At 40.5% G+C, this 24,017-nt stretch overlaps 1 protein-coding gene across 2 annotated transcripts in view; it reads left to right on the plus strand.

The window, feature by feature from the left end:
• The window catches only part of LOC124795079, a 153,554-nt gene that overhangs the window by 116,255 nt on the left and 13,282 nt on the right, over window positions 1-24,017 (plus strand). The window contains exon 2 of one of the 2 annotated variants that reach the window (XM_047258898.1): window positions 23,110-23,197. The exons of the other annotated variant lie outside the window; for it this stretch is intronic. Within the exon in view, the coding sequence (XP_047114854.1) occupies window positions 23,169-23,197 (29 nt within the window). The 5' untranslated portion in view covers window positions 23,110-23,168. The remainder of the gene's footprint in view (window positions 1-23,109; window positions 23,198-24,017) is intronic. 2 annotated transcript variants of the gene reach the window in all.

Raw genomic sequence — 24,017 nt, forward strand, 5'->3', positions numbered from 1 at the left:
AGATACGTACTGGACAGTTACTTCTCCGATCACCCGATCCTAATGGCTTGGAAAGTATGCGTAAAGAAATTTCCTTCGGTGCAACAAGTTTTAGGACCATGTCAGTCCCGCAGTCGTGAATAAGCTGGACGCCTCTGCTAAGCCATAGAATTTAGAAACGCATTGGGAACCGAGCAAGCTCAGGTGGTACTAGACATGTATAAAAGTTTCTTTTAGAAATCCTTCCTGCCTGTTTCGTGCTGTTCTCTCGTTGTGTAATCCCGTGAAGCAGCTCTTGTACTGCTGTTGGATTCATTCGGATATGCAATGGACTACCTATGTGGCGTAAGAGGATGTACAGGTAGGTAATCTACTTTAACTTAAATTTCGGGACCCCATTATGGTGCATTTATTTACAGACGCTGTAAAATAGTTAACAACCACACTGCAAAACATAAATCACTTCATTACGCAAAATTGAGAGTACTATTTGCACGGAGATCCGGTCTGGATTGGATGCTAACGCAGATTGACACGTTTGGCCCGCATCAGAAATATTACCTAAACTTCGTTTAGCTTCGGAACTATTCGGATGTTGTCGAGAGATTAATAATTGTAAGTTATTTCCTGCTATAAATAGTTTACGCATATGAGCACGTTAATAGTACATCTTCAATTACGCTTAGGCTCTCCCTAGCATTTAATACTCTCAAGGTCGCTTTTGATTATTAAAATTTGATAAAGAAAATGTCTTAGCTTCGCGCCTAAATGCCGGTGGTATCAGACCTTTTAAAATTGCCGAATAGGGTTCTCACTCCTGGCTTATTCAGAATCCGTCACATCACTGACATACGTAGTTCCCATACGGCGCTTCCATTATCGTTGTCGATGTTCAGTCATGGGAAACGTTGTTTATTCGTTGCTATAGCGCTGCGTTGCTGTTCAAGAGGGAGAAATTATTAACTTCTGCGTCCCAGTACAGTATTAAAATTAGCAAATAAAATGTGGCTTAATGTAAGAGGAACGTCACAAAGATCATCACTTAAAAACTTACATGTGGCATACTTGAATCTTGGGCACAAGACTGGTTATTAGTGAGGACGAAAGAAATCTTAGTCTGTATTGTATTTTTAGACGAGTATTTTAAAAATTAAAATGAAAATATGTTCAAGATCAAACAAGCAGTCTGTTGAATGTTCAGATGTTTTCTCTGGTAATGCCTTCAGGATCAGACTTTCAGAGGCTCTTACTGCATCCGAGGTGACGACGTATCATCGCTAGTCGCAAGGGCGAATAGATTCCACGTGAATGAGTAGGCTTGCTTGTTAGACAGACAGAAATACGTTGGTTGGTTGGGTGGGTGGATGATTTGGGGGAGGGGACTAGACAGCGAGATCAACGGTCCCATCTTATTGGGGAAGGAAGTCGGCCGTGCTCTTTCAAAAGAAATGTAATACGTCATGATGCATTTTGTCGTCCCATTTTGCGCTCACACCTTGCAACTTAGGAGAGGGCTCGTGCGTCACTAGCAGAACGAGAAGTTGGGATACAAAGCAAAATCCCTACTAAAAGGCCGATGCCAAAGTTGTTCCGTCACTCCTGTTCCAAGAGGTCACCTAAAAATCCTACAGTGTAGGATATTGCCATAGAACACATGATCATTTCATCCCGGAAGAGCACTGATCAGTTTATGGTGCATGAGGCGTAGTAATTTCGATGCGTCAATGTCAGTTGATTGCGGTTTTTAAATTCTGATAAAAAAGATATCATGAGGCTGTTTTAGAGAGGTACTTACCTGGACTGGTCAAATAATTAGGCAAGATACAGGGTGCTTCAGAAAGATTTTACCTATTTCACGAGACTATTTTTTCCACTTGAATGGAGATAAAAACTTTGGTAAATTGTAACTATGACTTACTACAAAGCTATTTTTTACCAAACTAATAATTAGATTTTACAAGGATATAGCTTCTCCTAGCGAGCACTTACAACCTTGAGGTACATTCTACAATTACGTTAGGATCAATGCTTTCGTTTACCTTTCACAAATATTAAGTGCCATCCACCGGAAAACGGAAAACATCCAGACGCTAGTCAGACTCGTCACACATTATGACATCAAGTTATCTTGAAGGCCATTGTGCAATGCGAGAGCGGTAACCTTACGATGTAGGAGGTGCAGTGCCATACTCTTGACGAAAATAACGTCCCAGTTGTAGCTGAATTGCAGCTGTTAAAACAGATCGCAAAAAGCCTTTTGGTGCTGTGTTAACCGACAATTCGACTTGATGCACGTTGAGTAATGAATGAGTAAAGAGGTCTTGCCAGACAGAATGCGGCCTGACCTTGCTGCATAGGCAGCGGCGGACGGCCGGGGCTTACAGCAGCAAGGGCCGCCACACAGGCAAGAACATGTTCGCCGTAGCCGTCAGCAGTCACACTATATGCTAGCGGCCGAAATCTCAGCAGCTTCGATGTGTAGCGCGGTACGACTGAGGCGCCACCCCATGGCTGCTGCCAAACTACTGAGGTCGTACGTCCCTAGACTTACGCACTACTGAAACTAATGTAATCTACCTTATGCTAAGGACGACACACACTCCCATGCCCGAGGGAGGAGAATTCGAACCTCCGGCGGGAGGGGCCGCGCAATCCGTGACATAGCGCCTCAAACCTCGCGGCTACTCGACTGGATATAGTGCATTGAGCATACAGCCAAAACAGTCTTGCCTTCCATTAATTAGTACATAGGAGAGCCTTGTTGTATCGTTTGTGAAAACATGTGGGGCTACTTCTCCGTTATTCCCCTTCTATGTTCCTACTATGCTAAGCCCATTTCATTCATTTCTTCTACGAGGGCCATAGGGGGGGGGGGGGGGGGGGAAACAATTATCAGCTATGATTTGTGGGTACGCTCATCTTATGAGGAGACAGTACGGCAGTTAATTTTGAAAACTCTGTACTCCTAAAAACACAAACCCAACAACATGGACTGTTGTAAGCGTTAGCGATTCCAACAGAACGAGAGCAAAATATTTGTAAATAATATTTTACCAATTAGCTTAAAGTTTCAAAGCAGAATTATTGATATTGGGAAAAAAGTTTGCTTTATCTAGCATTTTATGAACTCGACTTTATTGTAAGACGTTTTCGTCAGATATGGTGGTATTGCATATGAAGAGATAAGACCACACGCACGCTGATAGATAAAGTGAACCATTGAAGAGCTACAGGATTAACATAAGCTCAAAACGGAAATACAGGCATAACTAAAGGTTACCCTAATACGTAATGAGTATTTTTGAAGACACCACGGTCAGCGGTAAGAGCGACGTCCAGTGACTTCAGTTCGAAGAGACGTTCTCTGTTTCCGATGGACACGGCACGCTGAGTTGCCATTGAGTAATAGGTTTGTAGTTGGTGTTGACATCGATGGATCAATTGCTTCGAATTATCATTCTCCATGTCAGAAAAACAAACTCGAAGGCAAGAAATGACGTCTTCAGCATACAAGGTAAGTGTTGAACGCAACAGAAACACCTCCGGGAAAAAATGCAGTATTTCGGACTGAGCAGCATATCTCACGTATCAGCTGCTACACAGCTACACACAGTGGCGCCAATGGCCATTCGTGAAATGAAACTTTTGATGGTGGATCGCATGAAGGACGACGTTGGGAAATGTATAATAAGAGACATCTCTTCATCCGGACACCACTTTGTCTGGAAACCAAACTGATAGTTGCAGGCTCACTAAGCGTTGGTGTGCAAGTGCTTTAAAACTTCTTGAGGAACAGCACATCTTGATATGGAGCAATCATCGAGTAATTGACGATTTGTGGGCGCATGAAAGGTGTTACGGAAAATACTGAATTATGCACGAGCCATAAGAGTTGGCCCTAAAAAATGCACAGTCTATAAAAAAAATCGCTCGCGAGATTGTATGGCTTAATGAGATTTTTCTGCTTTTATTTAATCGAGCTTTTATATTATTCACAAATTGCAACACGTGCTAAGGTTTTTACGCTAATTAAGGTCGTATAAGTAGGGCCTTTCTGGAATGTACGTCTGACCAAAAAACAATTCTAGTAGCTGGAGTCAAAAGTTTTTGTTAATGATGCCTTTTGTGTTCTTGTGGAGGTATTTCCTAACAAATATTTCTTTATATCTAACCGAGAAATAAAATAACCGATTTTTATGAATTTAGCTTTAAACTTTTTTATTGTAACGAGATATTTTCTTAAAAATTTTCGTCCGCATTGCACTCTCTTAGCGTTGAAATTTCCAGAGACAATGAAACACGTTTATTTTTTTATTTATTTTTTTAACCGAGAAGTCAAATAACAATTGTCATAGACGGAGCCTTAAAATCCTTTAGTAGTTCTTTAGTAATTACTTATTTAAAAAACTTTCACTCACTATTTTACCTCATTAGTAGCAGAATTTCCAAAAACGCTGAAACATGTATTTTTTATTTTCCACCGGAGAAACCAAATACCAGTTTTTGTAGTTCTAGCTTAAAAATTCAGTTAATAGCGATATACTTTCAAAAAGCCTTTCATCCCCTATTTCACCCCTTAGGAGTGGAATTTCGGACAATCTCTTCTTAAACGATGCTTACAGCAGAAGATCCAAACCCTGTTAAAACTTCAATTTATTATTTTAGTGGTATGGGCTGAGCGATGAGGCAATGAATTAGTGTGACCATTCTTAACCCCGTAAGGGGTAGAATTTCCAAAAACAGTGAAACACGTATTATACAGGGTGTTACAAAAAGGTACGGCCAAACTTTCAGGAAACTTTCCTCACACACAAAGAAAGAAAATATGTTATGTGGACATGTGGCCGGAAACGCTTACTTTCCATGTTAGAGCTCATTTTATTACTTCTCTTCAAATCACATTAATCATGGAATGGAAACACACAGCAGCAGAACGTACCAGCGTGACTTCAAACATTTTGTTACAGGAAATGTTCAAAATGTCCTCCGTTAGCGAGGATACATGCACCCACCCTCCGTCGCATGGAATCCCTGATGCGCTGATGCAGCCCTGTAGAACGGCGTATTGTATCACAGCCGTCTACAATACGAGCACAAAGAGTCTCTACATTTGGTACCGGGGTTACGTAGAGAAGAGCTTTCAAATGCCCCCATAAATGAAAGAGGGTTGAGGTCAGGAGAGCGTGGAGGCCATGGAATTGGTCCGCCTCTACCAATCCATCGGTCACCGAATCTGTTGTTGAGAAGCGTACGAACACTTCGACTGAAATGTGCAAGAGCTCCCTCGTGCATGAGCCACATGTTGTGTCGTGCTTGTAAAGGCACATGTTCTAGCAGCACAGGTCGAGTATCCCGTATGAAATCATGATAACGTGCTCCATTGAGCGTAGGTGGAAGAACATGGGGCCCAATCAAGACATCACCAACAATGCCTGCCCAAACGTTCACAGAAAATCTGTGTTGATGACGTGATTGCACGATTGCGAGCGGATTCTTGTCAGCCCACACATGTTGATAGTGAAAATTTACAATTTGATAACGTTGGAATGAAGCCTCATCCGTAAAGAGAACATTTGCACTGAAATGAGGATTGACACATTGTTGGATGAACCATTCGCAGAAGTGTACCCGTGGAGGCCAATCAGCTGCTGATAGTGCCTGCACACGCTGTACATGGTACGGAAACAACTGGTTCTCCCGTGGCACTCTCCATACAGTGACGTGGTCAACGTTACCTTGTACAGCAGCAACTTCTCTGACGCTGACATTAGGGTTATCGTCAACTGCACGAAGAATTGCCTCGTCCATTGCAGGTGTCCTCGTCGTTCTAGGTCTTCCCCAGTCGCGAGTCATAGGCTGGAATGTTCCGTGCTCCCTAAGACGCCGATCAATTGCTTCGAACGTCTTCCTGTCGGGACACCGTTCTGGAAATCTGTCTCGATACAAACGTACCGCGCCACGGCTATTGCCCCGTGCTAATCCATACATCAAATGGGCATCTGCCAACTCCGCATTTGTAAACATTGCACTGACTGCAAAACCACGTTCGTGATGAACACTAACCTGTTGACGCTACGTACTGATGTGCTTGACGCTAGTACTGTAGAGCAATGAGTCGCATGTCAACACAAGCACCGAAGTCAACATTACCTTCCTTCAATTGGGCCAACTGGTGGTGAATCGAGGAAGCACAGTACATACTGACGAAACTAAAATGAGCTCTAACATGGAAATTAAGCGTTTCCGGACACATGTCCACATAACATCTTTTCTTTACTTGTGTGTGAGGAATGTTTCCTGAAAGTTTGGCCGTACCTTTTTGTAACACCCTATATAGCCGAGAAGCCAAACACTAATTTTCAGAGGTTTAGCTTTATCAATGAATCAAACTTGCCGTTAACGCTAGCTGTCAGGTGAAGCGTCGTGTTATTCGCAGGAGGAGACGATGGAATCGTAGGCGTCTTGGAAAAATGTGTCGATGGTAAATGCAGTTTGTTGAGACTATTAGTGTCGAGTTTAACTATGGTGGCAAAACGGCTAACGTTGACGGCAAGTTTGATTCATGTGCTGTGTAGTTGCCTTCGTTTAGGCATTATAATATTAAGGACGAAATTGTATTTTTTAACAACAAGTATCAAAATGTAATTACTAACAAGGTGAAGATTATATATACCGTAGTGCGAACAAAAAGTTGTTTGAAGAACAGGGTAATATCGAAAAAGTTAAATTGTGTGTTAGTGATAAATTAGGTCGTTTTGGTTGTCAGGAGTTTGATTCTACAGGTGTTCCTCGGGGGAAGTACACTGGTAAAAATTCATATCGTTTTGTTGCATACAGTAGGCCTCAGAAATCAGTGCCTCTAAATAAAGTAACAGATTGGATTACTATTGAGAAGGAATGTGGTGCACTAATAATGTATTTCAAACTAATCCTTTTCAAATTGGTGTACTCGTTAGTGGTAGTGAACCTAAAGCAGACGATAATTTCAGTCGGAATTTAAATATATATGGTTAAGAATATTGTTACCCTAACGTTTTGTAAAAGGAAAGGAACTGCACCGTTCCAAATAAAGGCATATTGTTACAGCTTATGTCGGCGATATAATATTTTTTACGAAAACTGGGGCCACATCAGAGACTATCCAGATTCACTACGTATCGACATACTTGCAATGACCTTTTAATGGAAACAAAATAAATGCTTCAGCTGCCGTGATTGTTTTGGCAGAATTGTGGTAATACAAACCTAACCTGGAACAGTTAATACAGTGGTTTAGAGAAGGGAATAGAGATTGTTTATGCCTAATAGTAAAAGATGCGCTAATAGTTATTATTATTTTAGGCAGCGTCGTTACTGACCTATGCGGTATACATATTAGAACCTCTACAAGAAAAAACCCCAGAAGTCACACCTCAGACGCACAGACGTAGGCGATCTTAGAGAATTGCCTCGTGGTTAAGGAGCCATCCTACATTATAGGGTAAAAGTTATTGCAAAAAAGAAAGAGTTTGAATCAGTGAAATATTTTCATAAAGCTTTTCACCCTCTACTTCACCCGTTTATGAGTCGAATTTCCGAAAACAGTGACGTGTGTGTTTGATTTCTAACAGAGAAGGCAAATACAAAGTTTCATACATTTAGCTTCAAAAATGTTTGCACAGTGAAATAGTTTCGTAAAAACTTAGTTTTTTTTAATTCCAACCCTATTACATGACGCCTACAGTATAAGATCCACAGCTTCGCCAAATTTTAAAATTCTACCCTTAGCGGTTTGGGCTGGCAGATGATCAGTCAGTCATTCAGTCAGTCAGGACACTGCCTGATATATTGAAACTATACTTGGCATACTCCCAAACATTACACTTGACATCCCTCAAACGAGGAAACGGTTTGAATAAGCGCAACCCTCATTACAGTTGACATTCCTTGTGTTGGAAAAGCCGTTAAACAGCGGTTAATTGTAATAGGTTGCATTTAACCCTCTTAAATACATATAACAAGTTGACGTAAGTGCTTATGCAATGCAGTTGTATGTTTCTGATGTTATACAATGTGCTTAAAGAAGAAAAACATTCGATGCATATTTTTAAAGGGGAGAACACTGGTAAAATCATAAAAGCAAATGTGCATTAAACATACACCCAGAAACAAATACTTGAGATATATGCCACTTTTGTTCTTTGATAACATCTGTCTGTCGACACTACAGGTAGTGATCAGTGTAATCATTCTTACACATCCTTCACCCCTTCGTCAGCGAATACAGGATTTGCATCTGCCCACGCGTGGTGATTGTGGTACTTTCTTACCCCCTCCGTTTGCATCTCACCTCGTCTATGAATAAAATGAAGACGTTGAACTGCAGATTTTGAGTGATCAGTTGTTAGAATCCATTGGCAAAGCTGTAATCTGGCATGGTGGTCTTTTGACATGACAGTTCGCACACGGCATATGGCCCGTCCCCATAGATAAAACAAAATTTGTTTAGCAACAGCAGAATATCACGTCTTTCACTTCGCGTAGGAGATCGTTGTAAATGCTCTGTCTGGCCTGACTTGAATACAAACACAACCAACGATAAATGAACACTGAATGCCAACAGGATGGCCTACATAATTAAGTACTAACCAGTCTCGACACAATATCTCAACGACTATTTGTTACGGATAATGTTTATGGCACTTTTTTTGTTGGGTGGTGCAAGGTTCTGTAAGAATGTTATGAACTTTTTTTTTTTAAACGCGCTGTAATTGAGTATAGAATGAGAGAGGGGGGGAGAATCTTGTGCTTCCAGGTGCAGCGTGCTCTGCAAATCAGTGCGGTGAACGGCAGAGGGTACTTCTCATTGTGTCATTTAGAAAGGTTTCTTCGCGTTCCATTTGCGTATTGAGCGCGGGAACAGTGACTGCCTATGAGTCTTTGTCCGTGTTGTGGTTCAATCTTGCCTTTAAAAGTGTTCTCTATGGGAATGATAGTAAGATCGCAGCAGTTACAACTAGAATTTCCAAAAAAACAGTGAAATGCGTATGTTTCATTTCTAACAGAGAAGTCAAATACAAATTTTCATAGATTTAGCTTCAATAATGCTTGCACAATGAAATATTTCTATAAAAATTTTCAGCCCCATTTCACTCCTATGGGGGTTGAATTTCAAAGTACAGCGAAAAACGCATTTTATTTGCAACTGAGAAGATTTGCAACTGAGAAGCCAAATTTAAATTTTCATGTATTTAACTTTAAAAATGCTTTCATAATAAAAATTTTTCATAAAAAATCTCATCTCCTATTTCAGTTTCCAAAAATACTGAAACGTATATCTTTTTATTTGTAACCGAGAAGTCAAATATCAATGTTCATAGATGGAGCTTCAAACATACTTTAGTAGTTCATTAATAACGATACGTTTTCAAAAAAGCTTTCACCCTCTGTTTCACCCCATAGGATTAAATTTCCAGAAATGTTGAGCCACGTATTTCTTTGTTTCTGACCAAGAAATCAGATACCAATTTTTCGTTGGTCTAGCATCAAAATTGTCATAATAGCGACATTTTTCAACAAAAGTCTTCATCCCCTATTTTATCCTTTTCGGGTTGGAATTTCGAAAAATCCCGTCGTAAACGACGCCTAAGGTATAGAAATTCACACGTTCTCCAAATTTCAAGTTTCTATCCTTATCGGTTTGGGCCGGGCGATGATGAGTCAGTCTGTCAGGACATTGCCTTTTGTATATAGAGATTAAAGAAACTTCACCTATTTATGAGGGAACAAATAGTAGTTGCCTATAAAACTACGCACGCCGATAAATCAAAATGATTTTACTGTATAGATGCTCTCTAAGTTGGGCACGGGCAAACATTTTGAGTGAAAGATGTGTTCTGTGATGAGACGACAATTGTGTACTTGTATGTGGGCATGTTAATCGAAATAATGTCGGAATATCGGTTCATTAAAACCGGTCATGAAGCTTTGGAGCATAAAGAGTTCAGTCTGAAAGTGGACAATTGGTACTCTACAAGACATGAGACGTCAGTTAATTTTCCTGTTCGGCGTTTGACGTAAGCTTCGTGTGTTGAATGACTACTGGAATATAGTGTGCCGCAAATAGAAAGCGAAAGGGGAATAGTGTCGTCTCCAGACGCGATAGTGGTGTTTCATGCCTTGGCGACATTGAAATTTTGTGGATAAGAAATTCACACTGTGATGATAAATATGGATGGATTATATGAGCACCAGTCACCTAACCGTACTACTTCAAAAACATCAAGCAGTGACTGTACAACATTCATGTCAACCATGTTCAGCATTTGGAGGAGAAAATCCAAGAAGAGGCCCGATCTGTTAACCGTATGTTCATTGTGTGTGGTGGATTTGTCTAGAGAGAGTAAATGGAATACAAGGAAATTCAATGGTTTGTGTCATCGAGCAGTGTAGAAACAAGACCATGACTTTTTGGACACACATACTTTCTGGATTTAGAACAATTTTGTTTTGGTGGCAAAAGTAATTAACAATTTCGTACACCACCTCAAAATCTCAGTGAAGCTGTATCATTACGTTGTGCAGTGTAGAACCGGAGGACGATAGTGTGAAACGCTGTAGTATCGAAGTTATTTGCTCAGTTAATGACCTTGTGCTGTTTTCTGGGGGAGAAAAAAAATAATGCTGTTCCACTCTCGTACTAAAATGTTTCACTTACGTATGCGCTGGCTTCACATTCCGAAAGCCTACAAAACTCATAGATGTTGAGAGTCTTGCTTGCTTCACGACACTTTCTTTGGCGGTGATCTGCGGACCTTATACAGGATGCGTCAGCGGCCTCGTGAATCACGGTGAGTGGGTGATCCACCGCATATCCTGGACAAGGTCCCGTTCAGGTAGAACCACCAGACTGCGGCGAATCGTTGATGTCTTCCCTGCTGTAGAAGTAGCTATTATAAGCTTGTAATAGTATTATATTACATATGTTTGCTAAAAGTGTAATGTTCACTTGAATACTACTCTTCTGAATGGTTTCCACATTTGACAGGATTGACGAGAGAGAGAGAGAGAGAGAGAGAGAGAGCACGAACATTCAAAATTGATTTTAGGGATTCATCATCAGGTTTGATAAGTAGCAGAAACGATCAACAGACTTCAGTAGGGCAACCCAGAGCAGTGGTTTTTTCTTGAAAACCTGAGCGCATGTCGTCAGAGAAATGTGAAACAACATATTGCAACAGTCTCTCTAAGTATCAGTTATGGATCACGACCCTAGGATTATAGAAATTCACGAGTATAAGGAAGCCTGTATGTAATCTTCCTACTAGCGCGCCACTCTTGAGTAGGAATAAGATGATAAAATTAGATTGTCATAATTGTGATGTACTTCTTCCTAATCTTTGCCATTCACTACTCCGTGAGCTTTGGGCTACAAATGTGGATATTTCAGTGGAGCTGAGCGTAGAAAAATAGTGACATAAAAATAGTAAAACATATGAAGCCTGTCGCAGCAACTTGTCGACGCCTATTTAAGAAGATAGATTAGTATGAGACATCTAGCCAGCCTTCCGACGTTATAGATGTTTCATAACTATCAGAACCTTGTCCTGTATTAGAATCGACAAAACACGAAAGTAATTAGTGTTGTGCATACAAAAGTGTAATTGCTTATTAATGATTGATATTTTATCAGTGATTCCTTGGTGCCTATAACTGTTAAATTTTAGGTCATTTTCTTACTGATACACGATTTCGGCCTCGTGTGTGGGGCATCATAGTAAGAAGTATTTGCTAAAACCTTTCCCTCCATCACATCTTTGATAAATAACGCCTCTATCTACGGTGATACACTACTGGCAATTAAAATTGCTACACCAAGAAGAAATGCAGATGATAAACGGGTATTCATTGAACAAATATGTTATACTAGAACTGACATGTGATTACATTTTCACGCAATTTGGGTGCATAGTTCCTGAGAAATCAGTACCCAGAACAACCACCTCCAAACAGAACTTGGACGGCGTGTACAGGTAGGTACAGCTGCCCATGCAGCTTCAACACGATACCACAGTTCATCCAGAGTAGTGACTGGCGTATTGTGACGAGCCAGTTGCTCTGCCACCATTGAACAGACGTTTTCAGTTGGTGAGATATCTGGAGAATGTGCTGGCCAGGGCAGCAATCGAAAATTTTCTGTATCCAGAAAGGCCCGTACAGGACCTACAACATGCGGTCGTGCATTATTCTGCTGAAATGTAGGGTTTCGCAGGGATCGAATGAAGGGTAGAGCCACGGGTCGTAACACATCTGAAATGTAACGTCCACTGTTCAAAGTGCCGTCAATGGGAACAAGAGGTGACCGAGACGTGTAAGCAATGGCACCCCATACCATCACGCCGGGTGATACGCCAGTGTAGCGATGACGAATACACGCTTCCGATGTGCGTTCACCTCGATGTCGCCAAACACGGATGCGACAATCATAATGCTGTAAACAGAACGTGGATTCATCCGAAAAAATGAGGTTATGCCATTCGTGCACCCAGGTTCGTCGTTGAGTACACCATCGCAGGCGCTCCTGTCTGTGATGCAGCGTCAAGGGTAACCGCAGCCATGGTCTCCGAGCTGATAGTTCATGCTGCTGCAAACGTCGTCGAACTGTTCGTGCAGATGGTTGTTGTCTTGCAAACGTCCCCATCTGTTGACTCAGGGATCGAGACGTGGCTAATTATACTATATCTTTACACTTACATCTTGCAGCTATTCCACAACCTGGACCCATCAGCGTTTGTGCACGTCTTTTCCTTTTGAATTATGCACTTCTTTTCTAATGTTTCTCCTCCATTTCCATCCCTCAATCGTTTGTTCGGTGAAACAAAATCGTAAAAGCAGTTGTCATAAAAGGCCACGCAAGCTGCCGAAGATAGGAATGCAAAAGGGTCTTAACAGCAGTTGCCATGGTATTCCACTGAAAATATACAGTGTTTATAGTTACAATGCCCTCTTTGTATGATGGATCAGTAAACAAAGCAGTTACGATTTTATTTCACAGACATAACATTAGCTTGGACAGTGCACTTGGCATTGTAACTTCATTTTTCTGCCAAAGTGTAATTATTATAGTATTGCTCTGAACCGTCTACAGCAACATGCAGACAAAATAATATTCCAAAGTTCATTTCATGTGCAAATTTTATGTGAAGCGTCAAACTGGACATAATCTGGGCCATGCATATATCGCCGTCGCCATTTATCTAACAGCTTGTTACTGTCTTGTATTATTTCTACTCCATTTAGTTACCTAACGCCCCTACGAACTCTGCCCAGGCTTTGTGAAACGCTCTCGGCCCGTTCTTCCTCTAACGGTTTTCGTATTAGCTCCAGCAAACAGCCGTCTGTTTCACAACCTCGGTACTCATAGCAGTGTTGGAAGTTCTAGTGGTCGATGAGACAATCGTCTGCAGTCAGGCAGCTAGAATCTAAAAGCTCGGATTGACCTTAGAATCCGTTGGCGTAATGTTTATTTCATACAAAGCTAGCGCTCTCTCTCGTGAAGAGCAAATACAACAGTACTTTTGCGCGAGTGGGAAGCAAATTTTAGATTCATTGTGAGAGAACGTTTCTCAGTGTGATTGCGTGTGGGATTCCACATTTATTTGTGCACTACGAAAACAGCATTATTGAGCGACTCACTGGGTTTGTCTGTGACATGCATATGACACACCATTTGTAACACAGATTATGAGATCAATACTAGATCAAATGAAAATTCACATTAATTTTCTATATAGATTTCTAACGTCTTTAGGCCTTTATCTGCTGTCGTCGCCTACAATCCAACGTGCTATATAACCACAGTTTTAATGCCAGAAGTGACACCAAAGGATATTTTTCACTGTGCCAGATGTGCGTATACACTATCTGATCAAAAGTATCCAACTATCTGGGGAGTGACCACCCTCCGCCTTGATGACGGCTCCAGCTCTGCAGGTGACACATTTAATGACTTGTTTAAATGTGTCTGCAGAAATGACAGCCCCTTCTAGCCGAAATACAAGAAGGTAAAAATCTGGAGTCTGAAGCGAAATCGACATTCTACTTCACCCAAAAAGTTAACTTTGGATTCAGGTCGGGGCTGGAGCAGACCATTTCATTTCAGAAAAGTTGTTATCCAGAAAGCATTGTCTTAACAGATGCTGCTTTATGACAGGGTGAATTGTGCCGCCAATAGAATGATAGTCTACAAACTGTTCTTCTACTGTATGCAGTACAGTGCTGTAAGATTGGTTCATATCCTTCCGCATTATCGTTTCCTTAACCATACCCGGACCACAAAAACCACGTCCATACCATAGCACCATCTCCTCCTTAGTTCATTGTTCGGACTACGCATGATGGCAATACAGGGTGTACACGATCCGGGAGATCAGAGAAAAACCCGGGAATTTTTTAGAATTTATTTTTGTTTTCAGTTAAATTTTTGTGGTATTGACTGTTAAGAACCCATACTCCAACAAAGGATATTACAGTATCCCACTACTGCAGAGTAATACTGCAGCAACAAAACATGAACGAGAAAAAAAAAAAAAACTTAAACTGCAAAGGAAGTGCGCCATATACAACAACAAAACACTGTGCTCATACAAGCGTCTGCCAACAGCAACATGTGTCAAAGGGTCAAGGAAGACTATGCAGTGCTTCATAACAACAAATTGCCTCCGATGAGCGAGACGTCACAACTGTTTACGTTAGATTCGTTTTAGCAGTTACGAGCGGGCGCATGCACAGTTAAGTCGCATATGAGTAGTACCTTCTCCCGCTTCTGGCTACAGAAATGTGGCCTCTTGGCTGTGTAAGCAGTCGTAGCAAGCAGTTAGATGCTACCGAGAAAAATTTTACTGGCGCGCCCAAGCTGCGTGATTCACGCATACGCAGCAGGTCCGCATCTAGGAGAGGGGGGCGGGGCGCCAAATTCATATTCTTGAGGAAAAAAACCTTTTACAAAGCGCCTAGCATCCAGCTCACGTTGGTCTGTCGATTATTCATATGATTTTGAAACGCTTCCCTGTTGGTTATTCAACATTTTTGAACGTATTCTAAGTTGATTTCTAAATAAATCATATCTTAATTTGTGAATGCGTGCATAGTGTACATGATGTCTGCCAGGGGAATCCTCGTCGCATCTACTAATAAACTTTCCTGCAGACAAAATGGGCTATACGAGCTGAGCGGTGTAAAGCCGAACGGATGAATGCCAATCGCTGTCTGATTATGTGGTTGACTGGGCTTACGAATGATCACCGTTGTAGTAATTACTAGCAAAGTCCATAGATTCGGACTACCGAGTGGAAATAAACGACCAACAGGAGTAAGAAGTAAGAAAGATTACGTATTATCTTCTCGGCGTATACAAGAAAATGAAATTTTGACAGATAAATTTTGGACAGATTGCTATACTAGTAAGAACAAGTTGCACAGACGCCAGCTAGCAGCCACTTTAAGTTCTATTCTGGAAGCAGCGCGGAAGACGCGTTGTACGAACATGGAACAGCGCCTAACCGGAGAATAATCGTGGGATAACTAAACCGTTGATTCTGGCAGGGTTAGTGAAGTTAACTGGCGAATAAGTTTTGACACTGGCAGGAATAGTTACAGAATTAGTTATATCAAGATCGTTTGTTAGAACGAGCAAAGAGAAGAAACGGGGACAAAACGCAAATTATGGAGGATTATGACGATGCCAAAATTATATTAAAAAAAATTGTGCTACTACTTTTCGATCTCATGCTTGAGAAACTGGAGCGTATGAATGAAATGTGAAATGTGAAACTGTTTCGTAATACAAAGCTTTTTGCTTGTAGTAGGCCTAATAGGCATTCGATATTTGTACTTCGTGAATTACATTGTCGTGTTATAAAAATGACCAATTGTGCCAAAGCAGTCTCGTTTATTTGGTGTGTTACAATTTCTGCAACTCTAGAAAGGCCTATTTTCTTCGATCTAGCAGACAGTGACAAAATAGACGTAATTAGCTCGAGACACCTCACCAGTCTTGGGTACTATTTATATTAACAGCTTTTTCAGTATTAGACAACGACATTTCGATTTTTCAGGTAGCAAAACGTTTGATGAGGTAAGCCATCCTTTCGCACAAAGGAGAGCACGCCATGTAAAGCTGTAGCAAGATTAGATAGAAAGAAATTCTAGGAGCTAAGGATAGAAGAGATGTGTACTGTCTTGCTTGTCCCTTGTCTTTATTGCTTTTACGTATCCTATATTTAATTTTATGTTACACAAAACAGTAAGTTATTAGCTAATAGGCAATAAAGGGTGCAAATTTTCTGAAGAACTTTTGTTCACCCGGTTACAAATAATCCCATCCAGCATTATCTGCTGCGTTAAAAGAGGGAGGGAGGGGGGGGGGGGTGTATCGAACTGGCCGACTGGGAGCAGGAGAGGCACCACGGGCCATTTTAATTTCGACTTCCTGAATATAGTTTGATGGCATCTGTTACAAAATATACACGTTTCTATTCCACAGAGCGAAACATTTCCTCGAACACAGATGTTTTGTGTGTGACTCTTCAGAAAGATGTGCGCAACAAAATGAACATTTTTGAAAATTCGATTTTTTAAATTGTTGACGTCCTGTCTCAAACGCTGGAGAGAGGTGTGGGGTGGGGGTGGGGGTGGGGGGCACCATCTAGTGTTGCCCCGGTTCGGAAACACCGCAGATCTGGGCTGGTGCACAGAACAGTCTGAGCTATAGGTGGAAAGTGGGTTGTTTCCACGAGACCTGCGTTTACATTTAGTGATTTTGCTATTTCCTCTTTGTTTACTGCTCTCACATCAAATGAAACGGATTTCTCTGGACAGGAGCTATCTGGTGAATTAAAATACATTCACATAATTACAGACGTCTAAAATATGTTATTAGTTTCAGATTTTATTTTATTTCCACGTTTTTGAGAGTCAAGCATTAATTGCCATGCAGAACAGTGAAGTTATTTTTATCGATTTGCTAAAGAAACTTGGCTTTTATTAATCTTTTCCGCTGAGACAGTCAATACATTTGGAACAGAGTGTTTAATTCCACACTATTGGCTAGTTTCAACTGTACGCTGCAAGTGCACGTTTTCATCTTATAACACGTATGGCATTGTGCCATAATAAAGAACCAAACATGAGATAATACAGTACGGATACTCCAAGAAAATTTACATCCCAAAAACCACACTGAAAAGCTTAATATCATTCAAGTCCTACTTCATTGGGAATCTGGACATACGAATGAGCCCTTTAAGTATATACTTTAAATGTGCACGTTTTAGTATGGTTCACAAAATTCCGATGCTTTTGAGTATTCTCTGATGTCTTGTTTCTTTTATGACATAATGTAAGATCTTTTAATGTTTTACACGTACGAACATACGGGCCTCGTACGCCATCGTAGCTGCGCAAGCGCGGTGGCGTCTGTTATCTGGCACTCTCTGGCAACTGCTGAAACGAACCTATTTCTAACAGGTCGCGGGGAAATATTGCGAATGGTGGTTTGAAAAGCGTTACTTTCAAAGTAAACTTCCTTTTACGCGGGAATTTTTTTTCCTTGTCCGCGTATACACCCTGCAGTAGCGTCCTCCAGGCACTTGCCAAACCCAAACCCTTCCATTGGATTACCACTGGATGTAACGTGATTCGTCACTCCATATCACTCGTTTCCAGTCACCCACTCTACAGTGGCGTCGCACGTTACACGACCTCAAGCGTTGCTTAGCATTGACTACTGAAGTGTGTGGCATATGAGGAGCTGCTGGACCGTCATTCTTTTTTAACTCCCTGCGCACAATCATTGTGCTAGTTGGACTGCTTATAGCACTTTGGAAATAGTGATTTTTTTCACTAATTTCATGCGATTTTTTACAGCCACCCTCATCAATGCTCGACGTCCCAGACTTTCAGTACACGATGTCTGCCTGGTCTTGGTTTAGCTGTGGTTATTCTTTCGCATTTCCATTTGAGCTACGGTGGACGTGGCCACCTTTTGGAAGGGCAGAAATGTTCCTAATGGATCTGATACTCAGGCAACATCAAATAAGGACTAGTCCAACAACTCAAGTCATTGAGTTCACCTGACCAACACATTCTGGTATTACTGCTCATTTAATGTCAACACAATACTGCTCGTGCCAAATGGTGGGTCAGTGCCTCGTGACATCTAATGCGTTAATTACGCATTACATAGGAGTGCTCAGATTCTTTTTATATGATAGGATATGTGTCCAAAATGTAATCACTCTTGCCTATACGATCTGCATGGAACTAGCATATATTCCTAGATCATTTACAGAAAACTGCTGCTTGGGAATTTGTGAATGTGTTTGTCAGACATAGTCATCGTCTCTTATATATTTCAGCATTTATTCCACACACTCCCACACAACGATAGAACTAGGGGCAAATCCATGCTGTACTACTCTGTAAGCATTCAGAATATCATCAGCCTGATATGTTTGCCACATGTTTAGAACTAGGGGCAAATCCATGCTGTACTACTCTGTAAGCATTCAGAATATCATCAGCCTGATATGTTTGCCACATATTTAAGCTACGATGTAACATAAATTCGTACAGACATTTCGTTAATAATTTCTTTAGTTGTGGAATTTGTCTTGTAGAATGCTACTAATGGGCAATTTACTTACCTGAAAGAAGATGTCTTTAAATTATATAGCCCAGAAAATTTTTATTCTTAGTGTCACATTTTTAAAAATGCAACACTTGAAAGGCAACAGAACAACAGCGAGAACAAATAAGTTTTCTAAACTAAACTCGTCCCGCACAGGCCATGAAGGCCCAAAGGTATCGACTGGCCAACGTGTCATCCTCAGCTCACATGGGAACCTGTGTTAGCACTGCAGCAAGGCCATTGGCTAAATAAGTTTTATAAGTTTTCTAGAAAGTACTTAAGAGCACAAAGGAGATGCCACTGGAAGGGCGTCGATTTGGGCATGGCTGGAAATTTTACATAGGCTGAAGAGCTATCATATTAGGTCACGTGGACAGTCGCAAGGCACAGCAGTGCGTCGGTGTGACCATGTAAGGTCATGAGACCCTGCAGGGTGCAGACTGGAAGTGCCAGTGTGGAATGGGTGGCATGACCTGCCACACAGTATAAAGACAGAGAAGGCAGCGTCAAAAAGGAGAGTACATAACTGGCAGTGGTCCAGGAGGGACGTCTGTGTAGGTCTGGACCAGGGCCTGGACTTGTAGTATTCACTCTGGCTCTGCTCGCACTCCTAATTAGTCGCATACATCTCTCCGTGGTCTTTTGCAAGCAGTAGTAGTGTACTTTCCTTAAAGTCATTATTCAGTTCTTGCTCACATGAGCATTAAAGTTTGTAGTTATTCAAGTCTTGTCTTTGTTCAATTGTTTCCCAACCAGTTTCCATAACTCTGTCAGACTTCCAGCAAGCCACATTAGCTGACTGGACGGACCATCTCCAGTGTCCAGTGTCATTGAGAATCTAGACTGCTACCTGGATACAACATAAGATATTTGTGAAAGCTCACAGACTATAGTGGTGATTTGTTCATCGTGTACTCGGCAACTAGTATGTTAAGTCGTGCAGTTCCTTACAATAAACTGTAATCTGACGTGGTATTCGTGCATTTTTCTTTGGATAACTGTGTCTTTCTCATCTTTTTTTGCGAATCTACTACACTTCCTTGACTAACATCACTGACATACCCTGTAGGATAACTTGTTGCTACACTCCTGTTATGAGAAATGCTGTATGAATCTATTTATTTGAAAATGTTGTTGCTGTAATCAAAAGCTTTTCGAAGGTATCTTAAAAGCCCCTTTGAAGAGGAACATCCAACTGAACTGCCATGGGGAATCTTTAGTTTTTTGCATCCGTTCCTGATGGTGGGCATGTAATGTTGGGTTAGCATTGGAATAGCTTTATATTTTTAACCCTAGGTAACATACTCAAATGCAAAACGTCTGGTTAATGTAGCCTGTCAGTGCCTTAACAAAAACAAAATAATCATATTCACTGTCTTACTGAAGCCACCTTCCATGTTAATTTGTCGTTATTTTTGCATAATTTTTCTTATTTATGACACTTCACTATTGTCTTAGCCCACAGATTTCTTGTTTTGACTTTCCTAGTGTCACTGTACTAAGTACACTGCTTTGCGTAGTCACTCATTTCTCCATTACCTTTTCCACATATTGGTTAAAATTGTTCAAAGTTTTGTCTGTTTTGTCTTTCTTGATTTCAAAATCTAACTCAGCACTTGCTCTTCTTGAACAAGGCAATGGAGGACTGATAAGTTGTATTCAAATATGCTGGTGTCTTTAATGACACTGGATGAGTATTACACTGCTACTTTCAAAACTCAGTATGAATCACCATATGACTTCCTGCTTTAAGGTTTTCATGTTTACAAGCGATTGACAATGTTAGCCCACAATTCTATCACTTATTGCTAATTTATATAGACTTTGTTAGTCCTCAGCAGGTCTTTTTGTGTAAGTGCAGCTAATGTATTATTAACTCGGAAGCAAATGTTATTTTCCTGTACTTAACTGCCAAATCAATTTGGAAATAGATAATATGTGTGTGAGAGGTACCAGGGATTTCATTACAATGTGTTGTCCTTGTTAAGAAAAAAATATTTGAAACATAAACATAATGACTAAGTTGCCATCTGTTTTGGCTAATTTTAGCCAAGCCCATGGTCTGAAGACGTGATATTTGTATGATCAGACATGTTTTGCAGTTGAATGTTGATGTAATATGACATTTAACAACACCAGTATGATCGAAGTTGGGGGCCTGTACTTTGGCCTCAAGGATCACCTGACCACAGTCCTGTGATTTCTGTCTCTTGGGTCATCTCATAAATGAACCATACAGGACTCCTGTTGATATCCTTCCAAGATTTATATGATCTGGGGGAGTTTGAAAGCATTCGTAGCATGTGAGGGAGGAGGGGGTAAAAATGGGAGGGGGCCTAGGTATCTAAGAGAAAACTCAAGAAACCTAACCCTTGCTGGCTGGATCTGCAGGAGGACAGCAATAGTTCTTCCTTTTGATATTGTTCAAAACTGTTTCTTCCACCACCATGTAATATGCCTAAAGATTCTTTTCATCGCTTGGTGTCTTCCTGAGGATGTTGAAGAAAATTAGGTGTACTGATAAGAAATAGAGTGGTTCTCTCCAGAATTGGTTAAGAAACACGTGGAAAATATTGGCAAGAAAAAGAGACATGATGAGATGCCACTTGTGTAGGCATCAAGGAATAACGTCCATTATACCTGAGAGAGCTGCAGAGGATAAAAACTTTAGTAGAATAAAATGATTGGAATATATCCAACAACTAACTGAGGACATTGACTGATAGTCTGCTATGAAGAGATTAGAACAGGAAGGGAATTTGTGGTGTGCCACATCAAACCAGTCAGAAGATTAATGACTGACCCAAAGAACTGCCCTGAAATTTGCCAAATGTACCTGGCATACCTTACTGTGTTGTACGTTTAATTTACAGTGTGGCAGTCTGAATGTTCACCCTTTCCTCATTTTAGTGACATGCAACCAAAGATGACGCTCTGGATGGGAGCTTATGAAATATGGACAGAAATGAGCCGTGACTTTTTTGATGAAACAGTGCTGCCATTCAGTTGAAGTGATTTGAGAAATCTGGAGGAAATTGAAATTGTGTTGTTTTGATTAATACCCTTACCTGGCTAGTCCAGAACAGGATTTTCTGAACTCTTACGTCACCTTGTTACAGGGCACAGATGTTTGTGAAATCTGTGAACATTTTTCAATGTATATTTTTGTATAGTCATACTAATTGTGATTTTTTAAATAACTAGACAGTTGTGCCTCCAATTTCTCTTAGAGAACTGGAGCCAGTGCAAACTTAATTTGTCATGTTTCTTGCTGTGATTTATTTCTGATGGCTTAACTACTGACACTTAGCTTTTAAATGTGTATTTTCATTGTTTCTTAAAGGCTCTGTTTGAAAGAGAGGCTGTGGAAGATCACTCTTTCATTATAGTCTCTCTCTGCAATATCTGTGAGTTCAAAGAATAAAAATCCTCATTCTGGCAACATGTCATTTGGTTTCCACATAGTGTGTAAATTATTGATTCTATAATTTTTACACTTTGTGTTTGGTTGGGCTTTAAAATCATAAAGTTAAATGTGAAAGTTGCTGGGAAAGAAAAAAGGACGTATGCTACTGCCCCTTTACTGTTTTGTTTGTCATTTAAAAGCCACCTCAAAAACTTCATGAATTCAAGGGTTAATTTGAACCAAGATGGTAGAAGCAGTAGGCATATGGAATCAGTTCATGTAGACTTTGCGTTTTAACTGCTGTAAATTTAAAGTTTTTATGTCAAGTGAAGATACAGTAGCTGTTGGTCACATCTTGGGAACATAGAGCATTGTGAATGCCACCAAAAATTTAAGCCTGCTGAGCAAGCAAATGTGGAAACTGTTGTCTGCTGTGTGCTGTGGATCATATAGGTTCAGTGAATTACACATTACGCTTGTGTGTATTCTTCAAACAAACAATAGGTCTTCTGTGCATGTACACAGAGTACCTGGTCATAAACGAAACAGTCTGAAGACCATTATTCGAGAGAATGAGGAAAGAGTCAACAATGACATTTTTATAGATTGATCACCGTATTAGTTTCTTGGTAAGGCGTGGAGGCATGGATGGTAAATGAAAACATCCTAGTAAATCGGCAAGCATATCAATTTTTGAAAAAAAAAAAAAAATTAATTGGTTAGATCAGAAATCTGCTTACCAGGTGGCAGCAGGAAACAACACATACAAAAAAAATTACGGAAACGTGCACACTCTCGGAGCCAGTGGCTCTTTCCTGTGGCAGAAGGGTTAAGCCTGAAGGGAGAGAAAGAGAGATGAAGGAAAAGGGCTGGCAGAAAAATTGTCCAGACTCTGGAGTCAGAGGAGGCTTAACTGATGGGATGAGAAGAGTTTTTCTTCCTCATCCCATCTGGTAAGTCTCCCCTGATCTGGGGTTGTGAGCAATTTCTCCCTAACTGTACCTATTTCCTAACCCTAGCCAGTCCTTTTCCTTCATCTCTCTTTCTTCTGCTTCAGGTCTCAACCATCCTGCCAGGGGGAGGAGGCACTGGCTCCGAAAGCTTGTATTAACTTTCATGTATGTGTTTCCTTCTGTCACTGCTGGGTGAGTAAACTTTTTTTATCCATCTAATTATACTAAACATCTTACGGTTAGCAAGATTCAGACATTGGAAATGAAATTTCTGAAAACAGCGAAGACCTGCATGAAACGGGTTATGTTTTTGAAAGACACACAAAGAACAGTGTGATACAAAAATAGAAAAATGAATGTACAGCCATACTCTGCAAATTGCTGTGAAGTGTGTAACAGGGGATAATTCTCATTTTACCACATATTTGGGTCTCATCTTGTTCCATTCACATATGGAGTGGAATGACTACTTAAATGCCTCTATGAGCACAGCAGTTGGTCTAATCTTGTCTTTGCAGTGTCCCCCCTCCTCTTGTAAGAAATGCGCAGGGGATAGTAGTATATTCTGCAATTCCTTACAGTCTCCTTTCTTATGAGCCATTCCATGAAGATACATCATGATAAATTCTTTTGTTTTTGATGTAGCCATTATGTGATAAGAACTTTACATGAACCAAGATCTGAAATAATTCTGCTGCCTTAAAAGATCCTATCAGTGGTTATGGCTTCCACATTTCGTAGCAGTGCCCTTTAATATTGTAAATAAAAATAAAGAGCATAATTCATTGAGTTAGTGTACCACAACTCGTGATATTAAAGAGAATGAGCGTTCAATAAGGCATCCAGAATTATGCCACTACTGTATAGTTCATTGGTAAAAAGAGTATATAATTAGTTTGTAATATTTTTATCAATGTATTCCTTCACTCATTTCTAATCACTGAAAGTTCCCTATCAGATCCACAGAATATGGTGAATTAATGGATGAATGTCACTGAAGTTGGGATCCCTG

The sequence above is a fragment of the Schistocerca piceifrons genome, chromosome 4 (genome assembly GCF_021461385.2).
Source record: "Schistocerca piceifrons isolate TAMUIC-IGC-003096 chromosome 4, iqSchPice1.1, whole genome shotgun sequence".
Lineage (NCBI taxonomy): Eukaryota > Metazoa > Arthropoda > Insecta > Orthoptera > Acrididae > Schistocerca > Schistocerca piceifrons.